The sequence below is a fragment of the Equus przewalskii genome, chromosome 4 (assembly GCF_037783145.1).
Source record: "Equus przewalskii isolate Varuska chromosome 4, EquPr2, whole genome shotgun sequence".
Lineage (NCBI taxonomy): Eukaryota > Metazoa > Chordata > Mammalia > Perissodactyla > Equidae > Equus > Equus przewalskii.
The window spans coordinates 32309313-32325397 of record NC_091834.1 but is presented as its reverse complement, the minus strand read 5'-3'; the positions used below and the strand labels follow the sequence as shown (position 1 = coordinate 32325397).

Here is a 16085-nt window from a genome sequence, read left to right as displayed (position 1 = left end):
CTGAGCTGGAGGCAAGGAAGTTGCAATTGCCAGGATAGACTGGTGGGAGAGATGGCTCTTGGGGAAACGATCAAACAAACAGCCAGGGGAACAGTTTTTTAGGCTGTGAGTTCATGAACCCATACTTTAGAGTCTGACACAGGTGAGCTTATTAAGGAAGCACCACTGCCCTGGCCACAGGACAGGATATGGGAAACGGATCCTTGATAGCGTCAGGGAGAAAGTGTTCATGAGGCGAGGCACGTGGATTAAGAGGAGGCTCTGTCTGCCACCTGGCTGAGGAAACTGTCCAACCAAGCGAGTGAGCAGGCTTTACGAAAGGATCATTGTATTGCTCATCAGGCTGATAGTCCCTTCTTAGGAGAGCATGGAACAGAAAAGAAACAACTCCCTAACAGTACCTCCATAAACAGAAACGGTGGCTAGGAGAAAAATAGGATTAATGAGAGTCATGCATCAAAATAGCATAAATCTTTTATTGAAAGTCACTTTATGATGTTACAATGCGAGTAACATAGAAAACCGTGGTATCTTATTAGCTTCCAAAGTAAAGACTAATAAAATTGTGCCAGAAATTTGACCTTAAGTTACAGTGACCTTTAAAAAGTGCAAGATTTTGTTTACCTACAATATAAGAACAACTTTATAACTTGAACAGCCATAAAACAAATCACGCTTGCTCAGAAATGCAGTTGCCATATGCATTTTGGTTGTTTTTTACCAAAACCCAGTAATTTTTTAAATAGCTTAAGAACCTGAAGTGTGGAGTAGCAGAGAGACTATAACGTTAAAATGAAGCCAATCTAAGTATATACACATGATTATCTGGTTACCAAAAGTGAAACCGTGCTGCTAAGACTTCCCACGAAGTGGCTCCACGATCTGTATGCAGTTGCGACATCACCCCTCAAAGAAGATATGTGTGGACAACACTAGTGCAGACCTACACTGGCTAACAGAAACCACTAGGTTTAGTTTCTAAAAGAAGGTGTGTTTCTGGGATGCTAGATTGGAGGGGCAAGTCTCTTCCAGCAAGTGAAAAAAGGAGTACATGCTTAGTTATCCTGAATAAACCTGTTAAGCACTTTTCAAGCTAGTGTAAAAAAAAAAAAAGTTTTCCATACAAAACAAAGGTGTTGGGTCATTTTTACCTATTAAAAGACTGGCTGTTAAAATCACAGTTTGATTTTGTGCTGGATTAGAAAAGAAAAGTGGGGTTTCTAACCGGGCAGTGATACACATGTATAATTAAGCAAGAACTCTTGTATTATTACTGAATAAACATTAATTCATATCAGCACTTTCTATATTGTGTTATCTGGTATAACTTAGCACCGCTGTGTTTAAAGATTTGGGGGCTATTTCCATTATTTTAGAGCTTGACCATCAAAACACAAATCCACATCTGAAACTTTCATAAGCATAAAAAGCTAAGCCCCAGAGTAAATGTAGATTAGTATTATATGTATATATACATTTTTGAACTTTTTTCCATAAACTCTTTGAAAACTATTTGATTTTGTAAGCACATTATCTTAAGATTGCTAGTCTCATTGTATGCCTTTTTGTAAAACAAAAAAAAACAAAAAAAAACGTTCCCTGGTTTTGATTTCAAGGATACCTAAAAACCTGAGATGCTGATGCCGTTGAGCAAACTGCCAGTCTTGAAGCACCTCCAGGTATGATACAGGTTCAATGAACAATGCAATGGGGACACACCAGGCAGGAGTGACTGGCCCATCACGGACTAGACCATGAAGCATTTATACAGTCAACTCAGTAACACTGCAAAGCACACAGATCTGTCGTTGGGACTCAGCACCTCTCTCCCCACCGCACCCCCCAGCGGCCGTCTTGTGCACGCTTGGCTTATGAGGTCTTTGTGGGGATCTCCATTCTGCTCCTATGCCAGGACTAAATGCCCCATGACCTCCCAAAGCTCACTGCTTATCTCCCTCCATCCTGAAACATACCCTGAGGACCAATCTCTCAGTCGCTTCCAAACTTGCACAATCCATGCCCAGGTGCCAATGGCCGAGACTAAAGAGGTCTCTCTCCCCGTATTCTGCACCACTCTGGTTCTCCCAAGTGCCAATTTAGGCAAAAAAGGGACTTACCTCCACGACCAATGAAAGTTCCTAGTCAGGAGAAAATGGCTGACAACTACTGAAGGGAGCGACTTCAGAAGTAGGAAGGGTCTGGAAGCATCTCTCACACCCCATAGTGAGGATGCTTATTGTTGTCAGGCTCTGGGTATAAAGGACAAAAATACTAGGTGGGTTTTTGTGTTGTTTTTCTACTTATAAACTGAACCAGAAGATGCTCCATTCTGGGGACTCTGACAAGCAATGAATAAAATGTGAACAGAAATATCATCCCCTGATTGCTAAGGTCCTGCTGCCTTTGTTTGCTCTGCATCTGTTGGTGTGGGGGAAAAGCTCCTCTTGGAATTAAAAACACCTGCCCACGGAGCATATGCTACAAGCATGCGCCAACGGTTCCCAGCACACACGCACACACCCACACACACCCCGCCACCCACCCCACCAGATGGGCTCTGTTACGTGTCAGCCAATTTTCACACGAGCGGGCTGGGCACCTCACAATCCAGTAAACAAGGTAAGCTGTTTGGGAAGGCCCTTACTTAGCTCTTCCATGTCAGAGGAACATTGCTCATCCAAAATCAGTGTCATCTTATCCACTCAGAAAATATCTCAGGGAAAAATAGAAAGTTTAAGCCCCAAATTTAGTTTTATTACCTAGAAATGTTTGCTGCTTGTATATTTTAAGCTAGTAGGATGAGAATGAGAAATTCATGTTCACTCCGTGTAAGAAAAAACGTATTGGGGTGGCAGTTTTAGAGGAAAACACATAAGTGAAAGGAAAGAGATCTCCAGGAGTGTAAAAAGTAGAGACATTATGCTGCAAATGGGAGTCAGAACATTTCAAGCAAAATTCATGCCCACTGGTAGGATGGCATTTAAAATACACTGCCTACAGGGCATCCACGGCAGCAGCCAGCAGTGGTGTCCTAACCAGGCCGGGGCAGCAGGTGTCTTCCCTCCCTTTGCTCCTTCACTCCTCCATTCAGGGCTACACTTTGCTCTCCCTTTCCCATATACTCTGCAAGCTGCTCAATATCCTCCCCATGAACTCTCTTTCCTTTAGGTAAAATAAAGTAGAATCGGCTTCTCTTTAGGTAAGGATTTATTATCATGTTGATTAACACAAGGAAATATTTAAAGCACTAAATATATAAGTTAAAACAGAACTACATGACAACAGGAAATGAAGAATGGATGAAATAAATAATTTGATTTTGAAACACTGAAAGAAGTGAATAGAAATACCATATTTCGTCTGGCCTGTAGGTAACTATAAAAAGTAAAGAACAAGGGCTGGCCTGGTGGTGTAGTGGTTAAGTTCACCCAGTCTGCTTCTGTGGCCCTGGGTTCACTGGTTTGGATCCCAGGCGCAGACCTATGCACTGCTTATCAAGCCATGCTCTGGCAGGTGTCCCACCAATAAAACAGAGGAAGATGGGCACAGATGTTAGCTCAGGGCTAATCTTCCTCAAAAAAAAAAAAAAAAGAACAACAAAATCTAAAAAGGTAAAAGGTGAAATGGCCACAAGAGATCTGGGACAATGGACAAGACTAAATTATGCAAATCTGCAAGGGAATCAAGAGAAAAAAATGAGACGGAAAATGACTTCCCTTTCTGGAAGTGCAAAGAATATCTAATTTTATCTTTCCAGCAACTTCTTTTAGAAACCTATCAATCTTATGTTCAGAAATCTATGCTCGACTGACCTTATGTAAAAAGCAATTTTAAAAGCCTTTTTATAGCAAGGGGGAAAAAGAGAGGGAGAGAGACTCTTAAATAATGTAGTGTCACTTAATAAAGCACCTAAATCAAATGGAAAAACATGTTTGGCATTTTAACCTGGTGTTTACTTTACTAATTAACATCTTTTTAAGGAACAGCACTGGGTTTCTTTAAAAAACACAGCAATTCCAGCAAATTGAAAGCCCTCATTATGCTCCACTGTTTGAGAAGTTTGTTCGTTTCCACAGGATGGATGTGACTTGGGGATCACTTTCTAGCTGGGAGACTCCAGAGGAGGATGCCACTTCCTGTCTGAAGACAGCGTGGCTGGACACAGAGAGCAGTCAGTGTGCCAGTCAGCTCCTTCAGGGCTCCCTGCTACCCCACAGCTTTCTTGCTGACACTCAGTGGAGAGATTTAAATGTTTCTTTAAATCAGGGTTCACTACACTGTAATGACTATGGATAAATGGAACATCTCAGGCAGCAGGTTGTCAATCTGAAGTCGTATCTATGCACAAAACTTTAGAAAGAGAGGAAAAAGGCATACAATGGAACAGAAAGGCCAAAAAACTGCTCTTCTCTGCTTAGTAGAATAGTCCTATAGTTGACTGGGGGATACCAGTATTTGTTGCATGATACATACTGCTATGTGGCCTCAAACTTCCTCTACAAAATAGATAGTAAAAAAAAAAATAATGCTGTGCTTGTTTTAGTGCCATGGGTCCATTCTCCCTGCTTCAGTGGATGGACAGTCATAAATGTTTGGATTTAATACATCTAGAACACTAACCATAAATGTACATATAGGTACTTCTTGAAACTATCCATGGAGATTATAAACTTGTCAAAGAATTTTGCAAATGGCTGTAAGACTGTTTAAACATTCTTTGATAGAGCAGATGCCCAGAACTGAAGATTAAAGCTACTATAAAATCAGTCTCTCTGCAAATAAAACACTTTTTTTTCAGTTCCATGTGAAGGTTATTACTAAGGAGGATGACTATAAACTATATACCTCTAGAGCAACCACGTCTCCCAAAGGCACAGATTAATGATTTTTACTTGGAATAGCAATTTTCATGTAAAAATAATTGAGAAGGTGAGGAAACAGAGAGAGGGGTGAGGAGAGCTGTTGACTGCGTAGCTAACCAAATGGATTCCTTCAAACTAGGGCTTGTGGAACTGTAACTATGAAGCATATTTACACGAGGCACCTTACATTCAAATCTATAAACTCTTTTATAGTCAAAATAAACCTTATAACATTAGTATTTACACATTCAACACTAGAAAACGTTCAGTGCACATTAAAGCAATCTTGGGTCAAAAGCCACTTTATTTGCTACATCTTTAAATCTGTCTGCTCTCCTGTCCTCGTCTTGAGCTATGTGGCAACATCACCCAACACTCGTCCAAATCTCAGCCTGATGGATCATTTTATTGTAGTATCGACAATCACATCCGTTCCTATCATGAAAATGCTGTTTACACTTTATTGTTTTGGATGATTAAAACGCTTTTCAAACATTTTCAAAGGCTTTCAGAAGAGAGGTCCATCAGAGAAGACATAAACACATAGAGCATAAAACACTGCCTTCTACCTCAGCCCTTCAGTTGGGGCATCCAAGGTGATTACACGTGGAGATGAATGGATTTGTCCAGGGACATTACAGAGAGAGATCAAATTTAGGGGATATTTCTGAAATTTTGTCAGCAGATTCCATTTCTCTCAAGAAAAAGGAGAGGAGATGACGAAATTCAGAAGCACTCTTCACATCAAAGTATTTGATGGATCCAATCAACTTCTGAGCTCACTAGGGTAGCCTCCTTAGGGAAGCTTTCTTTCAGAATGACAGAGCTTCATTATGACAGCTATCAAACTTTGGTTTTAAAGAAGGGGCATTAACATAGATTTCTCACTTTCCTATGGATTAAAAAAATACAGAGTTCAAAACATCAGATTCCTTCCCTTGCCAGCTGTTTGAATAACTTCACAGTATCTGCACATGTGTGGCTTTAGGCTTCTTTTAACCCTTTGTGGCCTGTTGAGGCTTCCCAGCCCAGCTGGTAGACCCTTCCATCATCTTGCTTCCAAGTCAGTGCAGAATGACCTGGTGGGACTCGCATCCCACTGATGATAAATATCCTTAATAAACAGTGTAAAAGTTGTTTTTATTAAAACAAGTCACTCATTTCACAGATAAAGGTGACTAAAAAGTTTTGTTAAAGAACAAACTTTTAGGCCACAAAGGGTTAGCATATTGGCAAGTTGAAAGCTGCCAACGCATCAGCAGCCCCTGGTCTCATGTGTCTTTGGTGCACTTGCTTGATCTCAGCAGGACATACTGCTGTGGGGCTCACAGGCCTTAGACTTGCAGATGTGCTCTGGTACTGAAAGGTAACAGCTGCTGAGGCAGGCACTGTAGCCCCCAGAAGGAAAACGGACAGGCTGGAGGATTCCCAGGGAGCAGCCCCTCAGCAGCAGAGTGCCTGGAGGCAGGCGGGACAACAGCTGCACTACTGGACACCTCCCACTGTGAGCTGTAAAGCCCAGAAGTTTTGCTGGGCATTTTGTTCTCCTGCTCAATTAATTACTCAATAAAACTGCCTCCAGACCATGTAAAGTTTAAAGGGATAGCACATGTTCTGGACAAATACCAATTACAGAGAGACACATTTACAGCATTGACCACTATATTTACAACATCATCTGCTTATAATTTTTAAAGACCATTTGATGGATGACAATGATGTGATTGTGACTGATTCTTCTTAGGCGTTTGGCAAAATACACTTGTGTGTAACAGCTGCTTTTTTTTATTTTAAAAATGTTTACATATGTACAATTGTCCTTGTATGCTGATATAAATATGAAAAGTAAAAAACGAAATGAAAATAAAAATACATGTTTAAAGTTAGCATATGGGATATTGCCCTCTCAAAGCTTTAAAGTCCTGCAGAAAAATCTTATATGCCTTAGCCCTGCATGCTAGTTTCTATTATGGGATGTTGTTTCCTTAAATGTGGAAAATAACAAAGAGAAGCTTCAAGCACAAAGCATTACTGTCTATCATGAGGATGTGCTTCAGAATGTCAAGTTCTGAAGACACTGTTGTCCCTTAGGAAACTTGCTACATTTGGGTCACGTGAGTTAATTTAGTAATATTTCTACATATATCTGTCATGCAGATTATCCATTAACATACCAGTACCTTTATGGTTCCATGTTATATTGTAACATTTCAGCAGTTCTTTTCATGGTTCAGTTAAATCCTAAGCCAATGACAAAAAGAAAATGGTATCCAGATGTGAGACACAGCTTCGTCTCCTCTATGGCATCTCAGAGGATCCTCGTATGGTCTGAAGAGCAGATAGGTTTGCAGTGATTCCATGAGGCTGGGTTTCTATAAAAGTTGAAGTAAACAGTTTCGGTGTATCACATGTAAACAGTTGATCTTAAATGGATGTCTCCCATAGCTGCACAACAGAGAAAGGCAAAATTGGACATTGTGAAAGCAGGAGTCAGATGTATTCTGAGCTATGAACAGAAAAAGGATTGGTGATTCCATCCATACTTAGGTGATTGTGGATACATGCTCTTGTGAAGCCAAACGAATGGATAAAACAAACACTCTAATTTTTTTTTAGTTCTCTCTTTCCTTTAAACTTCTATCTCAACCTTTTTAACAAGTGCCACCTTTTAGTACAAAAAACCCGCAAATCCTCATTTAATGTTACTTGAAATTTTGAATAAATTAAATACTGTGTCTCAAATGAAATAAAATAATTTAAATGTTATTTTTTTAAACTACACATACATTCTCATGGATTCTCATACAGCCAGCTAGAGCAGTGGTTCTCAACCCAGCTGCATTTTTCAATGATCTTGGGATATTTTAAAAGTCCCACTGCCTAGGGAGCACACCAGACCAACTAAATCAACACCTCTCTGGGTGGCACTCAGGCATCAGTATATTTTAAAAACCCTTCAGACAATTCCCACGTACAGCCAACACTTAGAATTACTGACCTTAGGGAAGTGTGATTCCACCAATACCACCATCACCCACTTAAAAATCTGCCCTGGGCCTATGACCAGGCTAACCACTCTCCAATTCCATCACTACCTCCTAGAAAATTGTCCTCTTTCAGGAGCTGACATATCAGAGTAGAACGATGCATCCAGCGCAGGATGTCAATTCCGGTGTTCCCTCTCCTTGCCTCTGCCACCAGTTCTTTTTACTGGCCCTGTTCATATCTAATTTCTACAATGTTTGGTAATTGCCTTGATGAACTGAAAACTACTTTGGCATGATCAAATATGAATGCAACTCAGTTCACCAGAGAAGGAAGGCCAGTTAAAAATAAAAGCAAAACAGAAAAGAGATCAAGCTGATAAAATATGTTTCCAGGCGATATGATTTGGGTATCATCATTATTATAAATGAAACAAAGAAACCCTAAGACAGTGTGACTTAGGTTGCATCCAATTTCCATCCAAATTCCATTTTTATTGGAAATCTGGGCCATGTCACTGTATACCTAATGAGTTTCAGGGAACGAAAAAGGAGAAATAGCTAACTGATTAAGTGGGTGTTTCTATATAGGTTTCCTTAATATGTCCTCTTGAATAGAAATCTTGTTCTGAATGCCCTGTTGGTTACTCCACAAGGATTGTGGTAAAGCCGCCTGCGTTATCTAACTTAGGTCTGCTTTATATGTCCTTTTCACTAAAAGAGACACCCATCTTCTCACCCTTTGGAAATCAGATCTCTCAACTGTGAGGATCTGTGTGTGTGGATGACACCTGTTGTAGAGACAAGTGAAAATGAACAGTTAAAAACAGGGCTTGCAGAGTGTCTGAGGGAAAGAAGATCTGGACTGATGCTCACATGATGGTATGGCGTATTAAACAGTTCAGACTTCAGCTTCAGTGAGCCCAGTTTCCTCACAAATGGTTATGAAGATTAAATAATAAGTGACAACTTGCAGAAAGAAAGGAAGAACAAAGGAATGACACTGAGAAAACCTGAAGGTCACAATTATCCCACTGAGCAAAAAGGAGAAAAGAGCTGGCACGCCATCACTTTTAGGAATAGGCATGACCTTGGCCATGCCTGGGTGGCTGTAACAGAGAGGTCACTGATAGAAAGATCTACTTATTCGATTTTCCAAAGCCTACAAAGACAGCCCAGAGACAGGGGCTGCCTATTCTGCAGGATTCTACCACACGCTCACAGGGATGTTCTACAGTGGACAGAACCAATCAGACCTCTCACACAACTATCCCAGAAACTTCAGTCTTCATCGTCACCCTACTCAGCCCAGGGAAGGGGCCAAGGGCCAGCCATTTCTTCTGGGGAGGTGTCATTTTCATGGGCTCTCATGTGGGAACATCGCCAATAATCTGTACCCTGGCATGACAACAGTGGAATGTCTCCAACTAGACAGAGCAAAACAGCAATGTAGACAATTTTCGGGGGGAAAAAGTGGGGTACTATCCTTCAACAATTCCCTGGGGAGGGGAGGAATGGCATCAGTCTTAGATCTCATTACCACATACCCATATCATGAACAACTGGATGCCTATTAACAAGTGTTTTTTTTAAGGCCAGAAAGCTGAGGGCTGAGGATCTGAGTTTTCTTCCTTTCCATCTTTTACCATTTCCCATATTAACATATCAAGGTAATTTTTTGTATGATTAACAAAACACCACTGATTGTTTTTAAAGTCTTTCTGATTATAGTGATCTAATCAGCTTCTAATGAATTGTGTTTTCTTACTGACTCTGAGTTGATTGAGTTAAAATTTGAATAATCGGTGTTTACCTTGAAACCCATAATTTAAGTTCAAGATCAAAGAGGTTCTGAAAAATCATTCAAACCCAAAAGCCTAGGAACCCAGGATGCACCAGCAGATAAATCTGCCCAGGCTTTTAAAGCTTCATTTTACTTCTTTGCAAAATCATTTCTGAGAAGATCATCATTATAGTGTAACTGACCACAACAGAGCCTGGACATCAATAAAAGTAATTATTCTTTAGTTATATCTTTTACTTAAGCTTCTGAGGGCTGGTCTGCCTCCCTAAACTCAACTATATCTCAAATTTCACATAATGGATGTGTTCCGGGAATGCTGTAAGACTGAGTAGAATCATGATTAAAATGTAAAAGAGGACTTAGTATTTAAATGAAACTTCTGGCGAATCATATTTTTATAAAAACAATCAATTTCACATATGTTTTTAAATCTGGCTTTTTTTAAATATAAAAAGTTGCTAAATTTCACCGTACCCTTTGCCATACTCTTTTAATATTACAGATTTGCAAGTCTCCTTTCCTTGTATCCAAATTCCACTCCCATCTCCAAGACATTGATCTGATTTTCTGTCGCCAGTTCCTATTTCTAAAATCCTCTTGGGTGTTATTAGCCAGTGAACGGTCCAAGTAAGCAAACTGGGCATGAAAATGAGACTAGTTTACTTAATCTCTGGCATTTCCAGGTATATTAATACACTGATAAAGCGAAGCACATTCTCTGTCTTTTCCAGTTGTAATATATTAGCTACCATGCATAATAAAAGATATAAATATACAGCAATGAATGGTTAATAGATCCCAAATATTCCTAGAAATTATCAATGCAGTAATCAACCTAATTTCCAAATAAAAATCTGAGCCCCAAAGCCCCAAGAATCTTCAATTTTTCAAATTTAATTTTTTCATTTTCTTGTGAACAAAGAAGGAAAAAGGTCTCTCTCTTTTAAAACATGAACTCAGAGATGAACGATAATGACTGGGGATGTTGGCACACCGAGGAAGTTTCCACATACCCTGGCACTTTGTCGGTTCACTCTCTTCTCCTCGTCGGGAAGTGGGGGCATTGGGTAGGGGTACTTCCTGCTGGAGGCAATAGACCCAGTTGATGAAGAAGGAGACTTGGCAGGAGATAAGGTCCTGAGACGTTGAAACACAGGAAATAAATATGATGTGATGACCTCATATCTTTTTCAAATATCTGAAGAGTGGGTTCAGAACAAACCCTCTGATTTCTACTTTCATAGGCCACTACTGCAAAGGTTTTGACTACTGGGAGATATTCTGTCACTCACAACACTGGAATGCTGGAATTTTATCTTCCTAATTTCATAACGGCAAGGATTGTTTATAATGTTCGTACAGAGAATCATACTTTTCAACTAGAAAGCCAATAATGAAGTTTCCTATAGAATAGCTAAAAGGCTAAAATGGAGAAGGGATAAAATTATTCTAAGAACTCACAATGGTGAATTAAGTGTACAACATATTAATAGTCTGCCTTATTTTTACCACAATGTAAAAAATGGTTTTAGTACAGTAATTCCAATTATATTTTTAAGATCTGAAAATATATACAATTGACATATTTATTAGTTGCTAATTCACACACCAGTTCACACAAAACTCATGCATTCAGAGGCCAGTGTGTTAGTTGTGAAAGAACAAAGGCAAATACAGGGGTTTTAATAATAAATTAGTAAACATGCAAGCAGTAAGGAGTGCAGAGTTCCAGCCAAACAAAGAGTCTGATGAGAACATACAAAAATGGTCTGATTAGTCCCTATCATCAGCATTTCTGTACAGGGGAGGATTCTAAGCCATAGAAGTAGGTCCTCATAACCCACGTTGGGTACACATATCATGTCAATAAGGTGGCTACACTTTATTGACTGGAATCTTAATAAAACTAAAACCAAAACATAAAAACCCTTTCTATTTGGATAACGTGTTCTCTTCATCATGGAGATAGTCCATACAAAAGACCTACAGAAGCTCCTGGTGTATTATGTTGTTCTTGTTTGATTCTGCACGTGCACTGGTAATATTTATGATTAAGCTGAGTACACTGGAAGAGCCCATATCTGCTACCTTGTCTTTAAAGTGAAAAAAAAAAAACAGCTGAGAGTGAAAAGTGTCCACTTACACTACATCAGTGGAAAACAGATGTGATAATTTGGCAGTAGCTATCCATTCACAAATGATATCACTACACATCCACGACTCCTCAAATCCTGGTGCAAGGTGGTAATGACCCACATCACTGAGCTGGTTACACTGCCACGTTAGAACGTCAGGACTTAGTTTACTAGGAAGCCCCTCCTTTCAAATCCATTTCTATTTTATGGACGTTGAATTCCAATTAAGGTTTGAAAATAGTTTTTCTACAAACCCTAAGATCCAAGTGAACAATTCTTGCTCAATTTTAAGAATCAAGGGTGATTCAGTTTACTTTTAATCTGTAATTCCTAACGTTTCCTCTATTTTTGGAAAATGTCCACTACCATTCCTTAGTGTGAACTGTTAGAATATTGTGGCTGTCTGACTCCTCTTGTGTTAATGCTCTCTACTGCAGAACACACGGGTGGAACTAAGAATATCAGTACTTCAAATCATCTAAAGTACTATTAAAGTAATGTACTACTGCATATTTTTCTAATTCAGAAGTTAATGATTTTTTTTAATCTTAGGAAAACATTTCAAATAGGACTAAGATCTTCAGGAACCAAATTCAGTATGTGTAGAATGAGGACAAACTTTTGTATTTAGATATTAAGATACAGCTATATAAAACAAGGGATATTAACCAGGCTTTGGGTTTTTAGCCTAATCGCTACTGATAAGATATCCAAATTCAGGAAAGTTAGTCAGGTACACAAACAAATACATACATTTTGTTTACTTTAGGGGATCATGCAAAACGAGTCCTCTTTTTAATTTGCTACAGTGTGTGTGTCCATAGCATGAGCTGTTAGCTTATAGCTTCAAAGTCATGCCAGCCGTTCACTTGGCAGTGGGTCCAAAAGACCAGCTTTGTACACAAACAAGGCCATTCCAATGAGAGGTGCCGAAAGTTGAGTATTGCCTTCTAATATCCTTCCAGGGCCAAACCAATAATGTGTTAAAACAAAAACAGGAGGTATTCTCCAGAACCCCAAAGAAATCGCACATATACTACTTCTCACATAAACACACTAGCTAACTGACACTTTGGACCCTGAGGGGAAAGAAAAGCCAAGCAGGACAGTTTTAGTACGGGTGAGGGGCATTGGGTCCTGGAGGTTGGGTGGTGTGTAACAGCATAAAGGGGACTATCTTGGGGATATGGAGAGCTCCAGAGCAGGAGTCAAAATAACATTAGGGAACAAGGCAGGGTAAATCAGCTTAGGAAAAATAAAAACACACTCAAAATTTCTCACAAATGTCTAAGAAAGACATTTCTCCAAAACCACCTCCAAGCTCTTTTCTGACCCTGGCTACTTGCCTGGTGGTTCCAGTCTGGCTTTCACTGAAAACCAGGCACTGGCCCAGCTCATTCACTTACAAAGTATCTTTGGACAAACGTTAACCATTATCATTACTGCATTTTTCAAAACTATAATAACCATAGTAGATGCCATTTAGAATTACACAAGGAAGTCTGTGTGGCAATGGATTGTGGTGTATCTTGGGGTTACATGAGACTTTCTGGGCTTGCTTTTTGTACACCTGTCTGTAAGGCCAATCTCAGTTCAGCTCTGCCCCCTAGAACTGACTAAAACCAGGCCAGTCACACATGAGGGACACAGGTCCACCCTCATTCACTGGACTGTGTTCATAAGCAAATTTTATAGTAGACTAATCTAGAAGGATTTATAAAGTATCCTAGGATAGGATTTCAATGGTCAATATCCACCCTGCTACTTTAATTACAGTGAAATGGAAAGGGAACAGATTTTGGAGTCAGAAAGAGCCTGGCTCATAATTCTGGTTCTGACACTTAACTAGCTGTGCTATCTTGAGTTATTCTTTGTGCCTCAGTTTCCTCCATCCATAGAAAAGGAATAAGAATGCCTACATCTCACGATATTGTGAGAAATAAAGGTACATAATAGGCACTCAACACGAGTTATTATTATTAGTTTCTTTTCAGAGTTATTGCATTTTCCATAAGATCATGGAAGTGGACTCAAAAACCACTAATGAAGTGAGTAAACAACTGGATAATACCCAAGAGTAGGGATACCTTCTAAGAGTACGGAAAGCACTGTCACCAACAGAACTGCCCCAGGACCTAGGTGTGGGGAGATAATGCTCTTTCCCTGATGTCACCTGCACCTTCTAGATGACCTGAAGACATGCTGGCAACCAGGTGAGCAGACACTGTCATATAAGAACTGGGTAAGGGAGCAGAGCTGAGGCACTCTGACCACTCAAGATCTTTTGGCATTTGTTTTTCTCTTTGTAGTGATGTGGATACTATATTTTAAATGCTGTATTTTGGACCAGTTTGCCACAGTCACAAAGACCCCATTGCATTTTAATAAGGATGCCACACACCCCACACCACATGGATAATTAATAAAGTAGCCTTTGCCCTCATTGGTGGTTTTGGCAGGAGAGGTAATCCTGAATGACCTGGCGGCAGATGAAGAAGACCTGAGCTTAAGCATAGGATTGGCAAAGCATAAGGTAAGGTGTGGATGCACTCTGGGCTCCTATATGAGGCTTGGCTTGGAAGGAGAATGGATGAAATTCTCTCTGTTGCATTAAAATCATTGTGTTAAAAGCCCTGGGGTATCTCAATTATTCACCTCTTCCACAGAAATTTAGTGTTGATTTTCATGTTTTACTAGTATAGTCCTTATTAACCCAAAAATGACAGTTAATTATAACCCTCCACTGAATTATATCTAGCCTTTAAACACAAACAGGAATTTTTAATAATTAATTCTTAATGTGACTAACCACTGCAGGAAGCAACATCTCATATTAAAAGAGGAGACAAAGGAACCCTCAAAAATTGCCCTTGCAGCTTTGCACGTGCAACCGGGGGTGCCAAAGCATTTCCCCATCCAAATTGCGTTTAGTCATGCAGCTTCTGGGCAGACCTGGGTGCTGATTTTAAGAAACGTGAACTCTTCTCTGGGAGCCACATAAACTACTCAGCTCACCCAGGGGAGGTGAATCAACTCTTCCGGGGTACCATTTCGCAAATTATTGCTGCAAAAATGCTAACTCCATTTAGGTATAAAAAGCCCTAGCCCATATGGGACTAAAGTCATCCTGTTTTGATTCCATGGCTGATACAAATTACAATCTGCCCACAAGCCTGAGGAAAATAGAAGGAGAAATAGGACTGCAGGTGAGCCAAGATTCCAAACAACATTCAAAATCATCTTACCTGTCTTCCTGACGTTGGCCATCTTGGGAGCTATAGGTGAGGGTGGGATGTTTGAATGTGAGTGTATGTGTATGAGGTTCAGTGGGAAAATGGTATAAGCAGAAGGACAGAGAAGGAGGGAAATATGAGGTATAAAAGCAGGGTATATTTTTTGTGAGCAGGCAGGGTTATGCTTTCCTTGGGATATATGCAAATGTATGGATCAAATTAAAATGCAGGTAGGTCTAATCATTTTCTCAAACTATACATGTCTAAACTAAATGGTACACTGGAAGAGAAAGTCCACCTTATATGGGTGCTGAGAGTTAAATACACATACATATTTTGATAACTGTTAAATGCTGACTCAAGTCATGGCAATGAGTAATCTGAAAGCTTACTGTTAAATAATGTTCGGGAGAGGTAGTAATTGAATCTATATTTCTTCTTTACATTAGTTGGCCACAAAGTAGTCAGATATAAAATGGACTTCAGATATAAAGTACTTCTAGGAAATCATTTTGATATTATAAAGAGTGAAAAAATGCCATTAAGAGCTCTTGCAAATTCTCTCTGACCTCTAATGTTACTCTGAGCTGCAGTTAATTGAGTAAATGTGCTAGTTTCTAAAATGTAGGGATACCCTGTCTGCTGTTTGTGAACCAAGAACATGTTTCTGATCTGCTTCCTGTTCTATGTGAAGTGTTAGACAATGACATTCTTACTGGGATAAAAAGATCCCTCAGATGCTTTGTTGAGCATCTGTAAAACACTTCTCAACAGAGCCCTTCTCTGGTAGCACATGGTTGTACTGAGCAAACAAAACCTAAACTCATCCCATACACTCTCAAGTGGTCAACAGTCTCTCAATAATTTTGAAGTTACATTAAATCTTTAGTTTTTACCAGAAGTAAAATTTCACTATATTTCACTTAGTTTCTTTCCATGTTTTTCCTTGAGTTTTCGTATGCATTATACACTCTTAAAGGCAGGAAGTAGGAAAAATGCACCATGACACCACTAAATTCTAGAAATTAAATTATTCAGGTTAATAGTGCTTCTTTATTAGTGGGAAG

The 16085-nt window shown here is 39.6% G+C and overlaps 1 protein-coding gene across 27 annotated transcripts in view; it reads right to left on the bottom strand.

The window, feature by feature from the left end:
- Nucleotides 1-456: 456 nt before the first annotated feature.
- ADAM22 (ADAM metallopeptidase domain 22) overlaps nucleotides 457-16085 on the bottom strand; it is a 247036-nt gene continuing 231407 nt past the window's right edge. For 17 of the 27 annotated variants that reach the window (XM_070617391.1, XM_070617397.1, XM_070617398.1 and 14 more), the window contains 2 exons: nucleotides 10664-10787; nucleotides 457-7307 (listed from right to left, as the gene is read on the bottom strand). In XM_070617391.1, coding sequence (XP_070473492.1) covers nucleotides 7287-7307; nucleotides 10664-10787 — 145 coding nt within the window. In that variant the 3' untranslated portion in view covers nucleotides 457-7286. Of the gene's footprint in view, nucleotides 7308-10663; nucleotides 10788-15030; nucleotides 15061-16085 lie in introns of all 27 variants that reach the window. The other 10 variants (XM_070617414.1, XM_070617393.1, XM_070617396.1 and 7 more) reach the window with 1 other exon arrangement.